A 24130-nucleotide genomic window follows, 5' to 3' on the forward strand; every position below is an offset into this window, starting at 1 on the left:
ATCTAGTCCTGAAATACTACGCAACCATTGATAAGGTTCACAATGATACAACAATATAACAGAAAATGCACATTATGAGAGAACAAAGAAAAATTCAAAATTAGCTCCTAAAACATGCATATAAAATAACAGGACATATTTTTCACAAAAATAAAAGACGATTGTGTTAGTGTGACACACTTATGGGTATTTTTCTCAAACTTTCTTAGAGCTGTCATAGTTAAAAGAGTTACAGAGTTTCATAGTTAAAGAAATAAGCATACTTTTACCTTATCCCAGAAATCAACCAAAGCTGTAAAGTCCCATTTCTTAGAATATGCCACATTGTATTTCAGAATAGCATCCTATGGAAAAAGCATAAACAAAATCTCATGATATAGTCAAGTGAATTATCTGTGAATAGCCTGTCTCCTCTATGAACTACTTCCAGTAAATCCCTTAACGCTGGACCAGCTTCCTCCTATCCTTAGCTACTCCACATCAGCATCAATGAACAAATAAAATGCATGCTAATTTATTATTCACTTAAGAAAAATGAGATTAGAAAGGTCAAGTAATAGTGGAAAAAATATCATCATTACTCTAAAGCATGCATTCGAAACAGAGGTGATACACTCCAAGTGGACAAAAATTGGATCTTGGGGATAAAAAAGTTTAAATATAATAATGCTTTCTGGCCCTCAATAGGGTCACATTATACATACAGATATACAGTGTATTTGTAGTATTAAAATTTCATGGGGAGAGTAAATTAGGAAAAAATGTCTAAAAAGGCTCCCTGGAAGAGAGGGCAATAATGAAAAAAAGATTGAGAAACATTGCCTTAAAGCATAAAACGGTCTTTTTTCCTTTATTACCAGCCATTTTTATAAACTACATATAAAATGCCTATCTTCCCCTGGCAGTTCACATGAATTAAATATTCACGTACAGTGAAAAGTCAAAATAGTATGCCATCTACTGGTGGAATGTTTAATTGTCTGAATAGGCAATACTCTTACCTGGTTACCAGAGTTACAAACAAGAAAAGCGGCCCAAAACGGAGTCACTCGCACTAAACCGCAACTCACCAAACCAACATTAATTTAACTACAGTTTCAGCCTCTCCCAGAAGTGGAATCTTAAACCAGTCAATCAGGAATCACCTGGTCAGCACTAATTAGGCCATCTGCCTGACAGACCCCTGCCATGCCCTAAACGAAAGTGATCTGGCCATAACCAATCTACCTTTTTTTTTTTTTGAGGAAGATTAGCCCTGAGCTAACATCTGCCGCCAATTCTCCTTTATTTGCTGAGCAAGACTGGCCCTGAACTAACATCTGTGCCCATCTTCCTCTACTTTACATGTGGGACGCCTGCCACAGCATGGCTTGACTAGCAGTGCATAGGTCTGCACCCGGGAAACGAACCGGCAAACCCCAGGCCACCAAAGTGGAACGTGTGAACTTAACCACTGTGCCAACAGGCCGGCCCCAAAACCAATCTACTTTTTGTTAATGTAACTTCTTTGTTCCTGCTCCCTTCTGCCTATAAAAGTCTTTCATTTAACACAGCAACTCGGAGCTTCTTTCTGTCTGCTAGATGGATGCTGCCCAATTCAAGAATCATTGAATAAAGCCAGTAAGATCTTTAAAATTTACTCAGTTGAATTGTTTTTTTTTTTTAACACCAGAATGGGGTATGCATAAGGCAATCCATTAGTTACAGAGAAAAAAATATTATTTATAATTATATTTCATCTCATCCTTTTAATTTCTATTTTGACTATATTTTATAATGTACATATTATATTAATAAAGTAACATGTAGAGTTTATAAACTATTTGCATTTGTAACACACACCCCAAAATTTTTTAAAAATATGTAAGTCTGAAAAACGCTGTTAAACTATTTAAACTTTCCAAATTTCCTCATCACTGAATAAGTTTTAAAAAAATTAATACTCTTGCCAAGGAGCTTCCTGAAACATCCTTCATCCCATATAAATAACCACAAAGTAACTAGGTTAAAAATTGAGCCAACAAAATCCATATTATTTACTTGGAGTTGTGGATAACCAAGTTTCTTCAAAAAGGAAAAGAAAAAGCACCAACCATAAAATAACATGGCAACAAAAGCTTTTATTTTTTTCTCACAGCCATAACATAAAAATTTCCATTAAAAAAGAAAAGATTTTAAGAATTTTTCTCTAATGACTGGTACCTGATTTCAGAACCTCACAGAAAGTATTAAATCACAGTGTCTATCAACAAGTGAGTGAACAAACAAGGCATATACTGCAACAAACCGCTGACACACTCAACAACATGGATGAAGCTCAACGATCCTCACTCTGAGTGAAAGAAGCCAGACACACTGCATACACACTATGTGACTCCATTCACGTAAAACGTAAGCTAACCTATAGTGAAAAAAGCGGATCACGAGCTGTCTGGGGCCAGTGCAGCAAGAGGAAGTGAACACAAAGGGGTAAGAAGAATCGTGGAGGGTAACAGGAACGTTCTGCGTCTGGACTGTAGTAGGGGCTTCTCAGGTACATGCAAACCTCATCAAACTGCATACTTTAAAAGGATGCATTTCCTCATATTTAAAGCATTCATCAAAGCTAGTAAGGAAAAAGATTTTAAATAGCATTTACACTCTAATTCTTTAATGGGGTTTTATAATTAGCATTAACTCCTAACTAGTATTTACTTTTCCATCAGTCTTCAAGTCTCAAAAGTAGTCTAACACGAGGTCTCTATCATCAGGAAAACTGGATACTATTCTGTATTCTTAGCTATCAACGACTAAATGAGGTTTTCCTAGCTCATAATTAACACAATTAGTTAAAGCACAAAGAAATCCATTCTTTGCAAATTATCAGGCACACCATTTAGAGAAACATCACTGTGTAATTCAACTTTTGAGGACACTGTTCCTTTTTCTTCAAAGATTTTATTTTTCCTTCTTCTCCCAAAGCCCCCCAGGACATAGCTGTATATTTTTTTAGTTGTGGGTCCTTCTAGTTGTGGCATGTGGGACACCACCTCAGCATGGCCTGATGAGCGGTGTCATGTCCACACCCTGGATCCGAACCGGCAAAACCCTGAGCCGCTGAGGCGGAGCTTGTGGACTTAACCACTTGGCCACCGGGCTGGCCCCGATACTGGTCCTTTTTTAAATTTTATCTTTTTTTTTTTGGTGAGGAAGACTGGCCCTGGGCTAACATCTGTGTCAATCTTCCTCCACTTTGTATGCGGGACACCACCACAGCATGGCCTGATGAGCCGTGTGCAGGTCTGCACCGGGGAACCAAACCCACGAATCCCTGGCAACCAAAGAAGAGCATGTGAACTTAACCACTACACCACCGGGCCAGCACCCTCCTTTTTTAAACTTAACATGTCGAATCCCTCCTAAGTCAACATCAAATGGCATAAAAACAGCAGAAAAGATGATTATATTCAGTAAGAGGGACTGAATGTTTCCCCCTCCCTCTCATAGTGTTCTTTCAGCAAAGGAAACAATTACCATAAGCAGATAGAAGAAAATCTCGATGGATTACTCTGCTCTGTTGAATCTACCATAAAATGAACAAGAAAGGGAAATTCAGATTAAAGCAATTACCCCTTCCTAAAGTAATCACGGCACAGTAAGGAACTGCTAAAGAGGTGAGCAGACAATGTAATTTAGAACAGTATGATTATTCTGTACTTACACTTAAATAAAAAATATGAAAATTCTTAATAATCCTATTTATAAGGCCATAAAAGCCCTAAGACAGGGTTTCTCAAATGGAGTCTGGATAGTATTTTCGGGTGGCCTGCTTCTGTGTTTGTCAGTTTATAATTGTGGTTTTGGGATACATGGGCCAAAAGACAATACACTGTAGAAAGGAAGGCTGGTACTTTAAAGAGATAAAAATGATGTAAAGATTGAGCCACCTAAGATACACTGCAGCACAGGAATGTCAAATTCTAAAGAACTTAGCCCAAAGTGGTCACTGTCATATTTATTTGAAAGCCGATGTTTTGTATACAGATCCCATCTTTGTATCTACCAACAGTCTATGATTAGTAAGAAAAGTAGTAAAGACAAAATGAAGAAGTTTTTCTTTATAGAGTATTTTTTAAAGTTCCTCAGCATACTATTCAGGGGTTCAGATCAGTGATTAAAAAACTTCTGTGCAAAAAGGGAATGGTAACTACAAATTGTTTTCACCGTGATAATGAGCACAACTCCAATGATGGTTCCTAACACTTAAAATGGAAAAAAATCAAACTGATAGAGCTGTACACTGTAAGTATAAAGAGTATGTATTTAGTTTTACGTTTGTACATATGTAATTAACATTATACTAATAAAAATAAGTAAACTCTGGCAGACCTTGAGAATTTCTTTCATTTAAAAGGAGTACAAGATTGAGAAACACTATCCCTAAGGATTGAAATTTTCAAAATACATTATGGTACAACATATCAATGTCTTTCGTGTTAAGAAAAAAAAACAAGGAGCTACAAAAAAGGTACAGAAAGTTTAAGGATAACCTGTAAGTATAAATGGAAAAACAGTATAAAACCTGAGAAACCGTACACAGCAAATTCAGTCTCAAAGAAAATGAAACCCATTTTCACAGAAGTATAGAAACATCTGTTAGTGTTTATAGTTATAAAAATTTTAAAAGCTTATATGGCCACAGTTCCAAAACTAAACATATACTCACTCATATTTCAGATATTAGAAAAACAATCTAATGGTTGCCCTTAGTCTTAAGTGAAATATTAAAAACATCAAAAACTAAATTATTGCCAAAGTATGATTAATAAATTATTAAACTGCTAGAAGCTATATTAAGAGCAATAAAAAATAGAATACTTAATGTATACTTTAATCATTAGGAAACTCAGCTTCCCTTTGGGCAAATATTGTTCAAGTCATAATTCTTTCTTGATTTACTTTTAAAGGCATTTCAGAAACATAATTCTAAAACAAAAATAAAAGAGAAACTTGGACTGAAGGAAATTGGATGGGGAATCAAGAAACAGAGGTCTTATTCCTGGTTCTCCAAATTACTCTGTGTGGCTCCAGGCAAGTCATTTACAACTCTCAATGCTTCTACTCATTTGCTAGTGATGGAGTGGAAACCAAGAATGTCTCTAAAGAGACTTCCTCAGCAAGCAAGCACTATTGCATATAAATAATGTTGTTACCTGAGTCTATTAAAGATCAAAAAATGTCTTTGAGGGAGGAGACACTGGTCCCATCTCTAAGACACGTAAGAGGCAACAGCAGCAAAAAGAACATACCTTCAGGTTTTGGGGTCGTGGGAATTTGTTGAGAAGTGCTGTCTGAATGAGCTCCCACCGGCTCCCCGCAGTTCGCTCACCATTCTTTAAGGAAAAGGAAAAACAAATGGGGAAACTACTCGAAGTTCTTTTGCATCACAGAATCATAAATCAAACGAGCGTGCACTAAAGTACCTTTCAGAGACTAAAAGAACATCAGTTTTGTTCTCACCTCATCTTCCACAGGGTACAAATTTTGTTCTGAACAAGGCATCTTAACATGTTTGTTGTCCCACAAATCTTTAAAATGTGTTGGAAAAGGTTTAGGAACTTCTCCTGCTCGCAAAAGATCTACCTGAAATAGAGGTAAACAAGAAAACTGTAGGCGCATAAAAACTAGGTGTATCTTTTACAAAATAATCCAAAGAAGGCAGCCAAAGCAGATGATATAAAATACAGACCAGCTCCTAGGCAAGAAAGTCTTCTTGAAAACTCAGACCTCAGAAGTCTTCAGCTGCTCCCACTCCTCGTCTCTATTTAATCAGTCTCCAAGTCTCCATGTCCTGGGCATTCTATCTCCATCCCACCTGGGTCCCTGGTCCTCTTACTCTTTGCCTGAATTTCTGCCAAGGGCCTTTTCTATCCCTCTCCGTAATATCAACTGATCCCAGACACATTCATACCCCATAGAACCCTTATCCCCACTTGGAAATAACATTATCTTTCTAAAGTATTCTCAGGCTTCTAATCCTATAATGGCTCCCCTCTGCCTATCCTCTGATTTCAAATGATGTTCCCAGTTTTTAACATCCTCTCTAACCCAAACACAATCTGGTTAAATATCTATTCTGACCTTCAATGCTTAGATCAATTTTTGTTGCCTCTAAGACGTCTTCAGAAACTTTTTAAAAGGCAGCTTATTCCATCTTATTTTATTAGATCATTATCATTCTAGAGCATACTTTTTTCCCTTCTCCCACTAGACTCTAAACTTCTTGAGAACAATAACCATATTAACTTTGTATTCTGAATATGTATGACAGAGCCTGGCATGTGTGTTTTTATACATATACGTGTATATGTATGAATATGCAAATATACACATGTATATATACACATATGCTACTTATAATAAGCATTAAATAAATATTTGAGGAAGGAGATATCTTAAAACACAAAAGTTTTCTATTTTGCTTATTTCAGACATTTCACATAAACGGAATCATATAATACATGGCCTTTTGTGTCTGGCCTCTTTCATTCAGCATAATGTTTTCAAGGTTCATCCATGTTGTAGCACTGATCAGTACTTCACTGCAGATAATCAAATAATCACATAAATAAATACAAAATTTCAACCGTAATATGCTATGAATGAGAGGTTCGTGGTGTTATGAGCATCTATTTCAGACAATTTTAACTTATCTGGTGAGCTTAGAGAAGAGTTCCTCGAGGAAGTGGTAATTGAGCCAAAGTCCAAAGGATAAAAAGAAGTTAGATAGGAAAAGAGGAAAGGAAAATTGTTCCTCAAAAAGGGAATAGCTTATGAGAAGGAAGCCTGTCAAATAGGCAGCTTCATAAAAAGTCCGGAACTCAAGAGAAATAAATTTATAGGCCATCTGTAGTGACCATTAAAACCCTAACTGTGGATGAGACCACTCAGAGAGAGAGGGAGAAGAAAAGAAGACCTATGAAAAAGCCTTGAGAAACTCCAACATTTAATGGCCATATAGAGAAGAGCTACAGAAACCTAAGAAGCTGCTAAGAAGGTGGAAAGAAAACTAGGATTATACGGTATCATGGAAGCCAAAGGATGAGAATATTCCGAGGAGGAAAGAATGGTCAAGAGTCAAAAGTGGCTGAATCATCAATTATGCCAAAAGTATTTTCACCTCCCAATGGAAGCCCCACAGGTGATTCTGTAATGTTCCATGTCATCTGAAGTGACAAAACAGGTACCAGTCCAGCTTCACACATAGGGGAATCGTACATGAGAAGATGTTTACTATGTGTCTGAAAGTGTGTGCATCTATGTTTGCATGTATGCGTATAAGTGTGTTTGTGTGTATGTTTGTGTGTGTTCATCTGTGTGTTTACAGATAATCAAGCACTGAGTGCTATGTCCATCCAATTTCAGATTGCCTTACATTTCTAATGCTAAATATCAGCTTTATTTTATTACTTCAAATTCTGTAACTACTAATATCTGCCATCTTACAAATGTAACTAAGGACTGTTTATTTAATAACTATTAGTTACACATATATCATATTACCATAATCAGGAAAAAGAATCTAGAAGAAAATACACCAAACTGTTAAACTCTGGGAATAGGACTAAGAGAGACTTGGGTTTTCTGAGTTATATACTTTCACATATAGTTGCTTTTTTTTTTTTTTTTTTTTTTACAATACCCTGCATTACTTTTATAATAAAATAAAGATTTTAAAAAGATTCTTAAAATGGGTCATTGGGTATCTAACAGTTATTACTGAGATTAAATAACAATGGTATAGGATGCTTTGGGTTTTCTTTGTGGGCAGTGGGAGAGAGGAAGGTGGAAAAGTAAAAATATCACTCATCTCCCCAATCAATTTTTCTCCAAATCTTCACCATTAACATCTTCTCAGTCATCTAACCTTTTCCTAATTTTACATGCATTCTCAATGCTTCCTTATCCCTTATCACCCATATTTAAGAATTCACCATGTCCTATCAATTTGACCTCAAAACAATGCAACCATCTATTTTCTCTTTTTTATTTCCACAATTATTACTCTAGCTCAGTAATTTTTCAACCTTTTTTAAATAGCAGAACTCTTTCTTCCCCCTAAAAAATTTGACATGTAATCATTATATTGAAATCAAATAAAGACTTTTATAAATATAATTTTTACAATAACTTTTACTTATTCTAACACCAATAAATGACAAATGAGACTGTCTTAAGAAATATAAAATTTGAAATTGGGAGTTAGAGATGACAGCTACAGCTTATATCAACCTACTATTTATGTTTATATCTCTTACACAGTATTAAGAAAACCCTACTCACAAACCTAAATACTTGCAAATGCTAACTCTTTTTAACTGTCATTTTAACGTTTAAGGAAACTCTTCAGTTAAACAGCAGTGACAAGAGAACTCTGACTCTATGGTCTGCACAAAAATGAGTTCTCTTGGTCAAATCTGCTGGTTAAAATATGGTATTAAGCATTTTCAAACTAAAGTGTGTTTGTTAGTTCTTTTATTACAGGTTGTTCATAGTTAAAAATATAATTTGGAAAAGAAACCTGAGTCAAATTTCAAAAGAACCCCTGACCCACTCCCACGCAGTGCCATTTGACAATTAACCGTCTCCTTACTTTTCATCTCTTATCTGAGCTCTTACACTACCCTTTCCTGTTTCCAGTGATCCTCACTTCAATTTTCCTTACAGACAGCTGTTTGATTAATCTTGCTACAGCACAACTGTTGTCTGCACAGGCATTTTAGTAATTTGCAATACCTGTGGACTCCAGTCCAGTGCCTGGCACCTGAAGCCCTCTACGATATGGACCCAATCCACTTTTCAAGTCTTCTCTTCCACCACTCCCCATCCTAATTCTAAGCTCTAGCAAACCAACTTTCCATTTCTCAAACAAATAATTTTCAACTACACAGCCTTTTCTTACAAAGGTTATATATCTGTCTGGAATTCTCTTGCCTTACTAACTCCACCTCAGAAATTTCCGCTCATTTTTAGAGCTCAGCTCAAACGCCACCACTCTGCTCAGTGTCACTTCCACCTCTAACCATGCTAAAGAATTCTGTACTTCAAAGTATTTAATCACATCTCGACTAAGTTGTACAATAAAAGGGAGTTTTTTTAAGTAGTCCCTGTGAAATCTAATACAGAGACTAACTAATAAATGAGATGACTATTTAAAATTACCCAATGAGTGGGAATCTTCTAAAATTGGATTATGATGATGGTTGCCTAACTCAGTAAATTAACTAAATATCACTGAATTGAGCACTTAAAATGGGTGAATTTTATATACCTCAATAAAGTTGTTTTTAAGAAAAAAGAATCCACAGAAAGTATAAAAGAGTTCATCAGGGGCTAGTAAGGAATGAGAAGTTACTGTTTAGTAAGTACAGAGTTTCTGCATGGGATAATGAAAAATTTCTGGAAATGGACAGTGGTGACAGTTGCACAATGTTGTGAATGTTCTTAATGCCACTGAAACGTTTGAAACGTTGAAAACTATTTAAAAAGAGTTAAAATGGTAATTTTATATTATGTATATTTTACCACAATAAAAAAAATAAGGTTGGTTTTGGACATGTAGAGTTTGAGATACCTGGGGAACAGTGATGGAGATGTCTGGAAGAATCTAAAGCTCAGAAAAGAGGGTAAAACTGGAGAATGGTTTGAGGATACTACACCATATGCAACTGTGAAATTTAGGGACTAACCCAGAACCCAACACATAGTAGGGGCTCAATAAATATTGTCAACTGAATATTAAAAAAAAGAATCCAATGAATTTTCTTAAAAATACATAAGAATTGCATTTCCTCCTCAGCTGACAATAATTCATCTTATGGATCTGTTAAGTACTGTATTAAGTAAGCTATCATTATACTTCTCCATTCTATGGATTTCTCAGTACTTTATAAATGGAAAAAAAAGAAGCACTTTCTACGCCTTGGTCTATTTTTCACTTGAGTAAGTATCATAATAAATCAAGACTTAGCATCTTCACTCTTTATGCCTAAGAGATAATACCTACCCGAATAGTTACTGTGTGATTGGCAGATGGTCTCAAGGGAGGCAGGCGGCTCCCACACCTAGGCATTCTTCTCATCTCCTCAATAGGAGTTCCAAGCCATTTCTTATCTGGAGAAAGGTGAGGCGGAATGTATTTAGGGATCTTCCTTTCTGTTCTTTGATGTTTGATTTCACATTGTTCTTTTCTAAGGTTAAAACAAACGTACTCAGTCACAAACCACTTACTGTTTAAATTCACTTGGATACACAAGTACAAGACTTACCCAGAATGTCACTGTTTAAAATGTGCCAAGCTTGCTCTCCCTTCTTGGTATTTACAAAACAAAAAACAAAAACACTTATAAAGCTTATAGGAGCTGTGGTTAAATTCGCACGCTCCGCTTCAGTGGCCCAGGGTTCACCAGTTCAGATCCTGGGCATGGACCTAGCACCACTCATTAGGCCATGGTGTGGTACCATCCCACATGGAAGAGCCAGAATGACCTACATCTAGGATATATAACTATGTACTGGGGCTTTGGGGAGGAAAAAGAAAAAAAGAGGAAGATTGGCAACAGACATTAGCTCAGGGCCAATCTTCCTCACCAAAAAAAGCATTTTAAAAAAAAAAAAGCTTATGCTTATTTTCAACAGTCAGCCGAAGGAACTTCCAAATACACATAAACCACCTTCTTAAAAAAGGGACCATGAAAGAATATGGACACTGCCAAAGAGTCATGGTTCATAGTATCAGCTATTTCTCAGGATTCTAGACAGCGATTTTCAAAGAAGTGCACTTACTATGGCATGCTTGGTAGATAAGATCACAGAAATTATGGAGAATGGGCTTTAAGATTCCATATGGGTTAACTGCAAAAATGTAATTTTTTACATTTTTTTTGTAATCACAGGCTGGTATTTAAATCCCAGCGTTACCACCCACAAGTTATATAATTTCAGAGACTTCTCTAACCCAAATCTCAGTTTTCTCTTTTGTGAAGTGAGTACAATACTACCTGCCTGCCCGTCAGAGCTTTAGAGAAAATGCAGTAAACAATGGCCTAGGAAAACGGTTAAATAAACAATAGCTACTATCAATCTAATACTTTGGGGGGGGGGGGCGGGATTAGCTCTGAGCTAACATCCACTGCCAATTCTCCTCTTTTTGCTGAGGAAGATTGGCCCTGAGCTAACATCCATGCCCATCTTTCCCCTACTTTATATGTGGGGCTCCTGCCACAGCATGGCTTGATAAGCGGTACAAAGGTCTGCACCCAGGATCTGAACTGGCAAACCCCAGACCACTGAAGCAGAGTATGCAATCTTAACCACCACGGTACTGGGCCAGCCCCTAATAATTTTATGTTCTGATAATTCCTATAAATTTCAGAAGGAAGCTCATGAAACTAAAACTCTGATTAACAGTATTTATTTATTTCTTGTATTCTGTTTCTGGCCTTTTTAGAACTTGAGTCTAGGGTTAAATTTAGCATAGTTAACAAGAAAGACAACTACTTCTCTGCTTCAGCATAAATCATAACTTTGCTAAACCCCCCCTTACAAAATTATAAAACATATTATTCTATTGGAGATACTCCTAATGGAAATAAAAAATACCTTTTGTCCTCTGCTTTGGGCAGTCTCATGAAATGATCTGTGATTTTAGAATCCTTTTTTCCATGTTGTTTGGAATTTCTGCATTCTACATTCAGGCTAGAAGTATTTCCAGGTAGTTTGGCATTTAAATCATTCATTCCAGTGCGACTCTCTCCTCCTTCAAACTGGAAATGCAATCGAATTTCACCTCCCTTAGCAGAGGACCGTTTCCTTGGCTCAGTGTCCGTTTCTCTTGCTTGGGACCCTGAAGATTTATTTGCTGTTTGGGAGGAACTGCTATCTTCTTGTTCATCAAAACCTGGACTTGTCTCTTCATCTGCTTCTGAATCCTGACAACTATTTTTGGAATTATCTACATCCATTGGTGACTCGGGTTCACTTTCTTTCTCAAATGGAGGAGAATTTCCTAGGCTACTCGCTTGTCTACTCAATTTGTTGGCATTTTTCAGTTCCGTACCAACATCCTCAGAGCCGACGTCTGACAAGGGACTCTCTGGCACCACGTCTATCTCTTCCTGCTGACAACCTGCACAGTCTTCCACAGGATGGCAAGACTTGCTGCACTTCTGGTGACTTCTGGTTTCTCTGTCCTGTTCATGTTCTGCAGTCTGCTTTGCATTTGCAAGCTTTACAGGTGTCAAAAATTGTTGATTATCTCTACTTTCCTCACTATCTGTGTCACTGTGATCATCATTTTGGGGTGACTGGTCAACATTAGCATTACTGAACTGCTCTGGTACCAGAGTTACTGTTGCAGGTTCACTTTCCAAAAGCCGCTCTGTGTGCTTCCCTTCATTTTGCCACTTACACTTGGCTGCAGTCTGATGTTGGTTCAAATACTGTGTACTTTTTTCAACTGGTGATTTATCCAGACTTAGCTGAGAAACATTTTCTAATTTTTCCATGTTATGTTGATAAAAGTTATCTTTTTGTACAGAACTCATCATGGATTCTACTCTCGTATTGTTGTTCTCTTTACCATGCAAACTACAAGAGAAGAGAAAGAACTAATGATACAACAGAACTTACGACACAATAGAAAGAACTTATGATACAAAAAAAATCACTTACCCAACCACGCTCCCACAATGTCACAGCAATAATTAAGCTACTTGTGATTACCTGAGCATACAGCACACTCTTGCATGTCTTCATGTCTTTGCACGTATGCCCATAATGCTCTTTCCGCAACTGTGTGGCTGGCAAACAATTGCCAAAGTGAAGTGTTAAACTTCACTCACTTCTTGTGTGGTCTTTCCTGCAAAGGTAAAGCTGATTGTTCTATAAGCTAACTGCCACTGTACCTTATTTTACACCTTTACTGTTGCATGTATCACACTATGTAATAATCATGTGTTTTTGCATCTGTCGCCATCACTACACTGCAAATATCTTAAAGACAGAGACTATTCCTCGTTCAACTCTGTATCTCAAGTATACAGGACAGTCCCTGGTACATGGAATACTTTAAAAACTTGTTATTTATAAATAGAGAGAATGAATAAATGTAAAATGTAAATAAAGAAAAATGGGAAAGAAAGAAGAAGAGAAAATAGCAAGAAGGAAGATAAAACATTCACATATCATAGTTCATTTTCCTATATAGGCATATTTCTGTACCTTTCTGATTCAGCTGTCTTGATTCCTTTAGTGTCCATCCAACTGGTAATAGTCTTTTGTTTGAAAACTGTAAAAACAAAAACCAAAGAAACAAAAACATTAACATATATGCACACATGCCTTCAAAGAGAAAATACCTACAGCAGCATATATATACGTAAGGTACTGTGCCAGGTTCTGTGTGTGAAACAAAGATTAATCACTCCTTCCACACTCAAGCAATGGGAGATAATACAGGAACATAAAGATAAATACATTTGGCATAGAGTAGAAAGTGACCAGCCCCTAAAAGAGTTAGTATGGCCTAAAGGATAAGAGCATAGGCTCTGGAATCAGACCACCTGGATTCAAATCCTGACTCTCCCACTGGATTCTTATGTGACTTTCTGAGGGGTCATTTCTCTATGTCTCAGATTATTTATCTGTAAAAATGCAAATTAATAGTATCTCTCCCGGGATTACTGTGAAGTTTAAATGAAATAAAATAATTACCCATGCAAAGTATTTAGGGTACATATCCAGCATATGCTCAGTAAGTGTCAGTTCTTAATTATATTTAGTATTAAAGGAGATCCTGATAAGGAATTAAGGTATTTCTGAGGAAAAGACAACTTTAGGGAACTGAGTTAAGTGGGATAATGTGATAAGCAGTGCTTGAATTGTGCCTTGAAGAACAAACATGTGGTCATATGAAGGGAAAATCAGAAGCAAAGGCACCAGTGGCAGGGGAAAATAAAGAACTTAAAAAGAAAGCAACAGAAAATATGGTTGAAAAGTCTGCTAGGACTATATCATAGAGGTCCTGAATGACCCACAAAAAGAGGTACAAAAAAGTGTCAAAAGTCACACTCAGAGCTGTAATTCCAGAATTCAAATCTAGGAGCCTCCCAGTCATGCAAGATACATAACCCAGAGGGCAAATCTGAAGGGGCAAGAAGGAAGAGCCTATAGGTAGAAACCAGTGAAGAAGCTATCACTCTAGGTCAGTGGTTCCCAAACCATTTCAAGCCTCAGGAGGATGGTAACAAATGGATCCCAGGTCCATGCCCAGACCTACTGAATCAGACTCTATATGCGTGATGATGGGGCATGAGGGGAGCTGGAAGGTGGTTTTTTTTTCAAACAGTGATTTTGATGATCAACTGGGTTGGAGAATTATTGGCCAAGGACCAAAACTAGTCCTTGCACGAATAGAGAATAAAAGTTGAGAAGTGAGAGTCATCACAGACTTCATAATGACAGAAATTAAAGGTGACACTAAACTAAAGGAGACTTGAAAGATGGTGACAACATTTAACAGAAACGTGGAATATAAGAATTGGATTTAGGGAAAAAATATGATTAAGTCAATTCTGAACACACTAAATTTAGATGCCAAAGAAATAATGGACAGAAATGACGAGTGGACAGTAGCAAAAGTAGAATTGATGGCTTAGTAGAGGGAGATTCAACACAAATAAATGGAAGCCACAATTTACACAAGCATTAGAAATAACATGCTTTCAAAATTTAATGTACTGCATATGGATTAAACATATATAATATTTTACTACAAGAAAACATACAATCTTGAACATTCTCAACTACTGTCTATATCGCAACGTAAGAATCTAGGAACCGTAAGTCACAGACTCACTCTTACTTACCTATGTCCCCTCAAACACTATAACATGAGCAAAACAGAGACTGTCCCAAATATATGAAAATCAACAGTTTATCACCATATTTGAGTGCCATATAATTTATACATTCCACAAATACTAACATTCCAACTGGTAAAAATCTTTGATTAGCATTTTAAAATAGCTTCTATCACAAAACGTTAATTATATGTGTATTTGATATTTCTTGTTAAATACCACTACTTTAGTGATTTTATTAAGTGAGTACTTCTACAGCAAATTAGGCTTCAGAGAAAAAATTAGTTTCAGTCAGAAAGGAGTAAGAGGATGAACCACTTGATTCTGAGGCTTTTTCTATAATTGCATCTTCTCTATTTAATTTCATTATGTCAAACACAGCAGTATAGAAAACCCTCAAATTACAAACAATGAGCATCTTTGGAGTCAAAGTAGAAGTTAAAACACCCTTTTCTATAAATGTAAGGATTCAATGATATGCAATGGCTAGGTTCCTATAATACACATGAAGCATAGTACTATGATGACAAGTCTGTGGGGCCAAAAGACTGCATATAACATCATGTCATAAAAACCTATGAAGAGTGTTCCAGTGCAGCTGACAGAAGGAGAGGGCTCTGACACTGAAAACATGTTCTCACTCTAGCTTCAGGCTTCCTACTATAACTCCTGAAGCCTGAGAACAGGATGAAGGAGGAGAAGCAAGAGGTGAGGAACCAATATTTCCTGCTAATAAAACATTCCTCAGTCCTTCTTAGGGTCCCAGAGAAAAGACTGCCTAATTCTCTTTCCAAAACCACTACTTCTGGCTTCCAAAGCTTTCTTTGTTTTTTTTTTTTTAAAGATTTTATTTTTTCCTTTTTCTCCCCAAAGCCCCCCCCGGTACATAGTTGTGTATTCTTCGTTGTGGGTTCTTCTAGCTGTGGCATGTGGGACGCCGCCTCAGCGTGGTTTGATGAGCAGTGCCATGTCCGCGCCCAGGATTCAAACCAACGAAACACTGGGCCGCCTGCAGCGGAGCGCGCGAACTTAACCACTCGGCCACGGGGCCAGCCCCCACTCAATCTCTTTTTTCACTGAGATCAGTATTCTCCAAATTTATTCTGACTTTACACCATTTACACACAATCTCATCAGTTGACATCACTCAGTAACCAGCATATTTCAACGAGCAAATCATTCAATTTGGTGCTATAGATAGAAGTAAAAGGCACAAAATGCAGTAAAATTCGCCTGATTTCAAAGGAACACCTTACGTCCACAGAAAGTCTCTTTCCTCCAGCAGCAGAAAGATAAGGTATGGGAAGGGAGGGTGTGGTGAGACCAAAGAGCAATGGACAGTGGGAGAGTTCTGAGATGAGGAAAGAGGTCTGAAGATGCTTTGGACAGCACTGAGGCTGAAAGAATGATAAGGGGAATGGGGGTCAAGCCAGCTCCTGTCACCCCACCCACCCACCACTGACCTTCACTTGGATCATCCCTGGAGTGGGGAGAGAAATTCTAGAGGCAGAAAAGGGGCGCTCCCATAGCAACGCAACTTGATAAACCATTTCCCATCAGAATGTGAACAGCGTGCTGAGTTCTGCCTAAATGCAAATTTGCGGATTTCAATCAAAATAAGAAATATGCCCAGGAAGATAAATAACACAAAATTTAGAGATACTGAATAAATATCCATTTCCCTATCTCACTTACTTCTCCTAGGATAACTATATAGAAAAATTTTAAATACAAGTTCCTAAAAGAAATCCAAAATTTGAAACAACAGCTTTTGGAACAAACTTAGACTTTGAATATTTTGTTAACTGGTGTCCTGTGCCAGGTATGTATACAGAAAACATTTACACATGTAAAGTAGAGCCAAGTATTAATTTGGTTCCTCTTCTGTAGAAACTCTTTCTGCAGAAACACAAGATCCAACCAGTGAGGACTGACTGTCCCACCACCTGCAACTAACTTCTCCTTTATATGCAAATTAAGTTAACAAGACCACAAATTAGCCTGCACAGAAGTCAGATTCAGTATTTGGAGGTCACCCTCAGTTCCCTCTCCCCTCCCCTCTCCTTCACCAAGTCCTCTGAAATTACACTCTAAATTTTAAACCCATCCCTTCCTCTCCATCTTCAAAATGGCACCAACGTTAAAAGAACAGGTACATCACTAATTGGCAACTGCATTTGTTTTCCTGCAACTGGTCCCCTTGTCTCTGGCCTTGACTTTCTCTAACCCAGTCTTTTACAAATGACCAACATTTTTTAATGAAATTAATACAGAGAACATAAGAATGCATTATACATAGTAATAGTAAACATAAGTGTTATTTCATGAAACATTTGTTTGCTTTAAACATGGCATATTTACCAGGTTACACGTATTTCTTACACTATATAACATGAAATTTATACTGTGGGTTGTAGTCAGAAAAGTACAAAGGCCACTGCCTAAGCCATCTTTTCTAAAATATTAACTAAATGATATCCCCCTTCTTAAAAGCCTTTTAGTCATTCCCCATTAGCCACAGAATAAAATCTAAACTCCTTGAAACGGCACTCAAGTTTGTCCATAAGCTCTTGCCCCTCTTCCCAGCCTCATCTGAGACTCCTGTCATTCTGTGGTCCAGTCCTACCACCTTTTGCACGTGCCATTCCTTCTGCCTATATAATTCTTTCTCTCCTTGATTTATATAGCAAAGGCTGCTCATCCTTTAACACTTAGTTCAGATCTGCTCCCCATTGTCTATGTCATGAGAGAACTAAGTGTACACCATTCACCAGAGGACCGCTGACCTCTGCCCAACCTCTTATACTATTGACCAAAGCATCCTTTTTGAAATGCTCTCTTGCCTGCATGACACAAAGAAAGCCAGGCTTTCCTCCTACTTCTCTGGCTGCTTCTCTTCAGTTTACTCTTAAATGCTGGTGTTCCTAAAGTTGCTGTCCTAGGTCACCTTTATTTTCTCTACATGCTTTATATGATCCAATCTACTCCTATAGCATCACTTATCATGTTCCTGCCAAGAACTTCCAAATCTTTATTTCCAGCACAGATATATTTCTCATGGGGTATAAACCCATGTATCCCATTCTCTCCTAAATGAATCCACTTCTCCCTTCTCTTCTGCCTGCAACCAAGTATAAACCGCCATTATCTCCTAGACTAACTCCTTGTCTTGGGCCTGCACCTCTGCTCCCTTTCAATCCTTTCTTTATTTTCCACGTACCAGCCACAGCGACCTTAAAAAAAAAAAAAAAAATATATATATATATATATTTATATATGATCAAGATACTCCCCCACTGAAAACCCTTTAATAGTTTCTCATTGCCCTTAAACTCTGAAACCCTCAGCACTGCCCATGTCCCAGTATAATCTATCTTTGCCTACCTCTCTGCAGCCCCCTCCCACTACTCTTCCCTGTTGATAGTATGCATCAGCTGCACTCCAGGAACACTTCCTTACTTCCTCTTCTTCTAACTCACTCATCATTCTTCAGTCCTCAGAATAAGCATCTTGTCTTCTGGGAGATTATCTCCAATCCCACAGGCTGGATTAGGTACTCCTGACTCCTACCATAAAGATCTGTCCCTCATCTATCCGAACATGCATTACTCATTATTATGTTGACTTCTGTAACTGTCTCTCTCCTGTTAGAGTTTACAGTCTGAAGACAGAGGCCAAGTTACCCTTGTGCAACACTGTACACGAGAGACAAGTACAATTCCAGCTGAGACTAACAGCCCTGCACTCGGGGACCTAAAACCTGAATTGAGGGAAGTTGTGACTTTCTTTGTAGCTTTCTTTCCAACCAGAGGCTGAAGCTTCACATAAACAATCAGACCTCCTTAACGACTAAAGCAATTTCTCAGTCAAACCCGAGGAAAGCAAACAGGTGGAGTCTGTTGTTGCCATTTCCAGCCCTATGAGTCACTACTCACGGCTTCTCACACCATCAATGGCAACGGGAAAAATATGGTCCATTTCCCCACTAGTATCCTTCGTGGCTCAGCAAGGGGACCTCAGAGTGGAACACACAAGACCATAATGGGGTGACTGAAGTCCCTGGTCCTTAGACAGAGATCAAGAAGAGGTTTGCGCCGAGGCGAATGACAAAGATCTTTATTTCCCCACGTACCAAGCGAGGTGGCGCTGCCTCTGTGCGGTCCCGCCCGCCCCGGGACGCAGCCTGACGAGGACGGCGGGGCCCTGAACTGCACGGGAGCGTCCTTGGGATCGAGGACGCGCCTCTGCCTGCCGGGGAAGCTCCGGGCGTCCAAGGCGGCCGGCGGAGAAGTTGCAGAGGTGACCCAGCGGGGTCGCTTGGTGCAGGGCTCACAGCCGGGGCCCGCACTCATGCTGGGACCCGCAGCGCACAGTCCCCGGGCCGGCCCGAGCGGAGAGCCTCATTCACTAACCCTGAGAGGGACGGACTGCGCCTTCTTCTCGGCGCCTCGCGGCACCATCCCCTCTCTGCCGTTGCCTGCTTCTGCAGTTGCCACTCCGCCGGCCTCCCGAGCCAGGCCCTGTCCAGTCGCCTGCCTTCCCTCTTCTCCTGGCACCCCACCTGCCTCAAGACGCGCCGCTTTGATCCCGGCTTCCTTCACTTTCCCACCACCGGAAGGCTGCCGTCAGGCGCTTCCGACTTCCGGGGCGTACACTGTCGCAAAGCGGAAGTGTGAGGCTTAGCGGGCGCCGGCGCCCAGAAGGTCAGCGTGTGGGGAAGGTGGTGGTAACGCGGGTCTCCCCGCTGTAGGCGAGGAGCTACGGCCGAGCCGACGACCCCAGCCTGAGGCGGCGGTGAGAAGCAGACGAGCGGCTTGCTGCGACACCATGGAGGGCGGCGGGGGAAGCGGCAACAAGACCACAGGGGGGTTGGCCGGCTTTTTCGGAGCCGGCGGAGCAGGCTACTCGCACGCGGATTTGGCCGGCGTCCCGCGTAAGTCTCGGGCCTAGCTTGCGAACATTTCTGCCTGGTTCTGGCGACCCGCCGGGCTTGCGGCGTACCCTGGGTTTTTTACTGGCGTCCCCAGCTTCATTGCGGGTGGTGGGGTTAGTGTGTCTGCGCGTCCACTCCGTTAAGACCGAACGAGTTTTTGGAGCTGTGGATCCTCGAGAAGCTCTGTGATTGAGCAGAACTCAGGAGATGTTGCCTCTTTTCTTCCTTTTTTATCCCAGCCTCGTGCCTTGTCTTTCGTTTCACACATTCCTGTATGTTGGGCTGTGTGCTTGGCCCTAGGTTAAGAGGAGAGAGCCCGGAGATGACTTTTCAGCACAAAGTCATATTTTAAACCACAAAGTAGCCGTCAGGGTAAAACTTTCAATAATAATGCATGTAGGCGAGAAAGAAATAGAGTTGGGACAGCTGGAGGAGCTGGGAAGTGAGCTGAGCTTTAAAGGTCATTGATAGGCATAAAGAAAGAAGTCAGGTAAGACTTTTAAGAAAGGAAATATGCGAGATCGACGGTGCAGAAGCCTTAATACCCTGCCTGTGCCCTCCCTCCGTCCTGTGAATGGGTAGTCCAGATCTTTGGGACTTTATAACTGAGAGTATTAAACTGGATGACTAGGACTTGGACTTAAAGATAGTAGGAAGTTGATGGAAGACCGCTTTGTAAAATAGCTTTCTGAGATCCTTGTACTGTTTTTCTAGGTCTTTTATGCTCAAGAATAAAAAAGCCCTTATAAGTTCCTACTGTCACCTGTGTCAAAACAATGTAGAACACAGTTTGTGTATAATAATAATAAGTCTTAGCTCTGAGTTATGGAGCACAAAGGACATTGCGGTAATATGACAAAGCATTGTTACATTATTTGATTAAGATTTAAAGATAAGTTGAGAGACTGAGGGGTGAACACCATTTGAGCACCCACAGTGGGCCAGCACCTTCTGGGTGCAGGACTACAGCAGTTAAATTTAAAAAGATGACTGCTGCTTTCGTGGAGTTTACATCCTATTGAAGTGAAGCAAAAACATTTCAGTTAGTGATGCCTGTGTGAAGGCAATAAAACATAATCGTAAGATGATGATGGGAACAGGTAACCATTTTAGAACAGATCAGGGAACACTATTCAGGGATGTTGACATTTGAGCTGTGACCTAAACAACATACAAATGCCTGGGGGAAGGCAGATGTATCAGGGAAAATGGCTAGTACACATGCCCTGAGAAAAAACAAACTTGGCGCATTTGATGAACAGCTGTTAGGTCAATGCGTCTACAGAGTTAGAAGGGAGTCAGAGAGGTAGGAGATAGAGATCGGAGGGGCAAGGAATGGCAGCTAATTTAGTGTTTTGTAAGCTGTGGTAAGGAGTTCGGATTTGATTACAAGTGTAAATGGAAGCTATTAAGGCTGATCTTCCTTTCTTAAAAGATCGCTAGTTGCCATGTGGAAAGTGAATTTTTAGAAGAAACTGAATTGAACGGACTAGAGCAAGTCAGGAGTCCAGTTAGGTAGAAGATTGTTACTGTAGTCTAGGTATATTTAATGGTTGGACTAGGATGGTAGCAATAAAAACGGTGATAAGTAACACAGTTCAAGATAGATGTTGAATGTAGAACTAATAGGACTTTCAGTTGCTGAAAAGACCAGTCACGGGTGATGAATAAATTTGTGAGCAAACAACTGAGATGCAGAAGAATCGAAAGATTACGTTTAACATGTGAGAAAATTGATCATTTTGGTAGATTTTTCTATCTTCAGACTTAGTGGAATTCAAAGTCTGGCCTTCTGAACGTTTCCATTTTCTTTTGCCCTGACCCCCATCCCTATGGTGATGACCCAAAAATTCTTTGTCCTGCCACGGTAAGTTAGTTCTGTCAGCAACTGTCAACACTAAAATCTAAGGGAACTGCCTTAAAATATTTATACACAACGCGTAACCCAAACATTGTTTTTCCCGTGGAATTGGTTGGTCTCTTGTCAGTCTTATTTTGCAATTTGTATAGTTGTCACACATTCTGGTAACAAAATAGAGGGAAATTATTGGGCTATGCTTCCTGCTACTTTGATTATTTGATCCATATTACTGCCAATATCTTTTTGGCGTGAGAGCCTGAGGAGGGCCCCAGAAGGGGACAGCCCCAAAACTGCCAGACGGAGGATAAGCGTAGAAAAGTGAGAAAATTTCACATTCAGTGAGCCTGTAAATCAAAACTGCGAAGCATGTGAAACAATCAAGAGCAGAATTAAGCTACATGAAATAACTTTGTAAAATTTTGTTGCAACATGATGCTTTGTTTTCTCTCTAGTAACTGGTATGAACCCTCTGTCTCCTTATTTAAATGTGGATCCACGATATCTTGTGCAGGTAAGATTAAGACTAGTCCTTTTATGGTTTTACTAGTTTGGTGCTTTATCTCACTGTTTAAAAAAATAATGCAAGTACTTATGCTGACTTGATCTATGATATGTACTTCTGGAGGCACCAAATCTCTTATCACCATTCCCCCTTTTTTCTTGCAAACCCTGGGGATTTGGCTTGTATCTCTCCCTGACACTAGTTGATTAATTCCCTTTTAAGGGTTTTGGAGTTTGTTTTTTGTTTTTTCCATTGTTTAAAGTTGTGGCAAAATACACTAACATAAAATTTACCATCTTACCCTTTTTTTAAGTGTACAGTTCAATGGTATTAAATACATTCATAATGTACAGCCGTCACCACCCTCCGTCTCCATATTGCTTTCATCTGGTAAAACTGACTACCCGTTAACCAGTAACTCCTCCTTCTGCCTTCCCTCCAGCCCCTGGCAATCACCCTTCTGCTTTCTGGCTCTGAATTTTGAATACTCTTATGTACCTTAAATAAGTGGAATCATACAGATTTGTCTTTTTGTGATTGGCTTATTTCATTTAGCATAATATCCTCAAGGTTCACCTATATTGTAGCGTGTGTCAGAATTCCTTTCCTTTTTAAGGCTGGATAGTATTTCATTGAATAATATTCCATTTTGCTTATCCATTCATCTGTCCATGGACGCTTGATTGCTTCCATGTTTTAGCTACTGTGAATAGTGAACATTGGTGTACAAATACCTCTTCCAGACCCCCCTTTCGATTCTTTTGGTTATATATCCAGGAGTAGAATTGCTAGATCATATGGTAATTTTGTTTTTAATTATCTGAGGAACTGCCATACTGTTTTCCACAGCAGCTGTACCATTTTACATTCCCACTACCAGTGCACAAGAGTTCCAGTTTCTCCACATCCTCATCAACACTTGTTATTTTCTGGGTTTTTGTGATAATAGCTATTCTAATGGATGTGAGACGGTGACTCATTGGAATTTTGATTTGCATTTCCCTAATGATTAGTGACATTGAACATCTTTTAATGTGCTTATTGGCCATTTGTCTATCTTTTGGAGAAATGTCTATTCAAGGCCTGTCCATTTTTGAATCAGGTCATTTTTATTGTTGTTGAGTTTTAGGAGTTCTCTGTATATTCTGAATATTAACCCCCTATTGGATAAATGTTATTCTCCCATTCTGTGCTTTGCCTTTTTGCTTTGTTGATACTGTCTTTTCATGCACAAAAATTTTAATTTTAATGAAGGCCAATTTTTCTATTTTTTCTTTTGTTACCTGTGCCTTTGGTGTCATATCCAAGAAATCATTGCCATGTCCACTGTCATGAGGCTTTTCTCCTATGTTTTCTTCTAAGAGTTTTATAGTTAATAGGTTTTATATTTAGGTCTTTGATCCATTTTGAGTTCATTTTTGTGTATAGTATTAGGTAAGGGTTTAAATTCCCTCTTTTTCATGTGAATATCCAGTTTTCACAGCACCGTTTGTTGAAAAGACTTATCTTTTCCCCCATGAAATGGTTTTGGCACTCTTGTTGAAAATCATTTGACAATTTATGTGAGATTTTATTTCTGGGCTCTCTATTCTATTTCATTGGTGTATATGTCGGCCTTTATGCCAGTACCACAATATTTTGACTACTGTGGCTTTGTACTAAGTTTTGAAATCAAGCAATGTGGGTCGTCCACCATTGTTCTTTTCCAAGGTTGTTTTGGCAACTTGCGGTGTGTTGAGATTCCATATGAATTTTAAGATGGGTTTTTCTATTTCTGCAAAAACGTCATTGGTATTTTGATAGGGATTGCATTGAATATGTAGATTGCCTTGGGTAGTATTGACATCTTAACAATATTAAGTCTTCCAACCCATGAACATGAGGTATGTTTCCATTTGTTTATGTCTTCAATTCTCTTGGCAAGTTTTGTAGTT

General features: G+C 38.9%; 2 protein-coding genes across 5 annotated transcripts in view; one reads left to right on the forward strand and one right to left on the reverse strand.

Annotated features, from left to right (window-relative positions):
- PARG (poly(ADP-ribose) glycohydrolase) overlaps positions 1–19501 on the reverse strand; it is a 113261-nt gene extending 93760 nt beyond the window's left edge. The window contains exons 1-8 of one of the 4 annotated variants that reach the window (XM_046653786.1): positions 19313–19501; positions 13261–13327; positions 12763–12898; positions 11641–12627; positions 10046–10229; positions 5500–5622; positions 5289–5372; positions 270–344 (exon numbers count right to left, since the gene is read on the reverse strand). In XM_046653786.1, coding sequence (XP_046509742.1) covers positions 270–344; positions 5289–5372; positions 5500–5622; positions 10046–10229; positions 11641–12627; positions 12763–12770 — 1461 coding nt within the window. In that variant the 5' untranslated portion in view covers positions 12771–12898; positions 13261–13327; positions 19313–19501. Of the gene's footprint in view, positions 1–269; positions 345–5288; positions 5373–5499; positions 5623–10045; positions 10230–11640; positions 12628–12762; positions 12899–13260; positions 13328–19032 lie in introns of all 4 variants that reach the window. The other 3 variants (XM_046653784.1, XM_046653783.1, XM_046653785.1) reach the window with 3 other exon arrangements.
- Positions 19502–19587: 86 nt separating this feature from the next.
- Positions 19588–24130, forward strand: part of LOC124234957 (mitochondrial import inner membrane translocase subunit Tim23) — a 34726-nt gene continuing 30183 nt past the window's right edge. Inside the window, exons 1-2 of the mRNA XM_046652663.1 lie at positions 19588–19833; positions 22147–22205. Of these exons, the coding sequence (XP_046508619.1) occupies positions 19728–19833; positions 22147–22205 (165 nt within the window). The 5' untranslated portion in view covers positions 19588–19727. The remainder of the gene's footprint in view (positions 19834–22146; positions 22206–24130) is intronic.

Source organism: Equus quagga, chromosome 2 (genome assembly GCF_021613505.1).
Source record: "Equus quagga isolate Etosha38 chromosome 2, UCLA_HA_Equagga_1.0, whole genome shotgun sequence".
Taxonomy (NCBI): domain Eukaryota; kingdom Metazoa; phylum Chordata; class Mammalia; order Perissodactyla; family Equidae; genus Equus; species Equus quagga.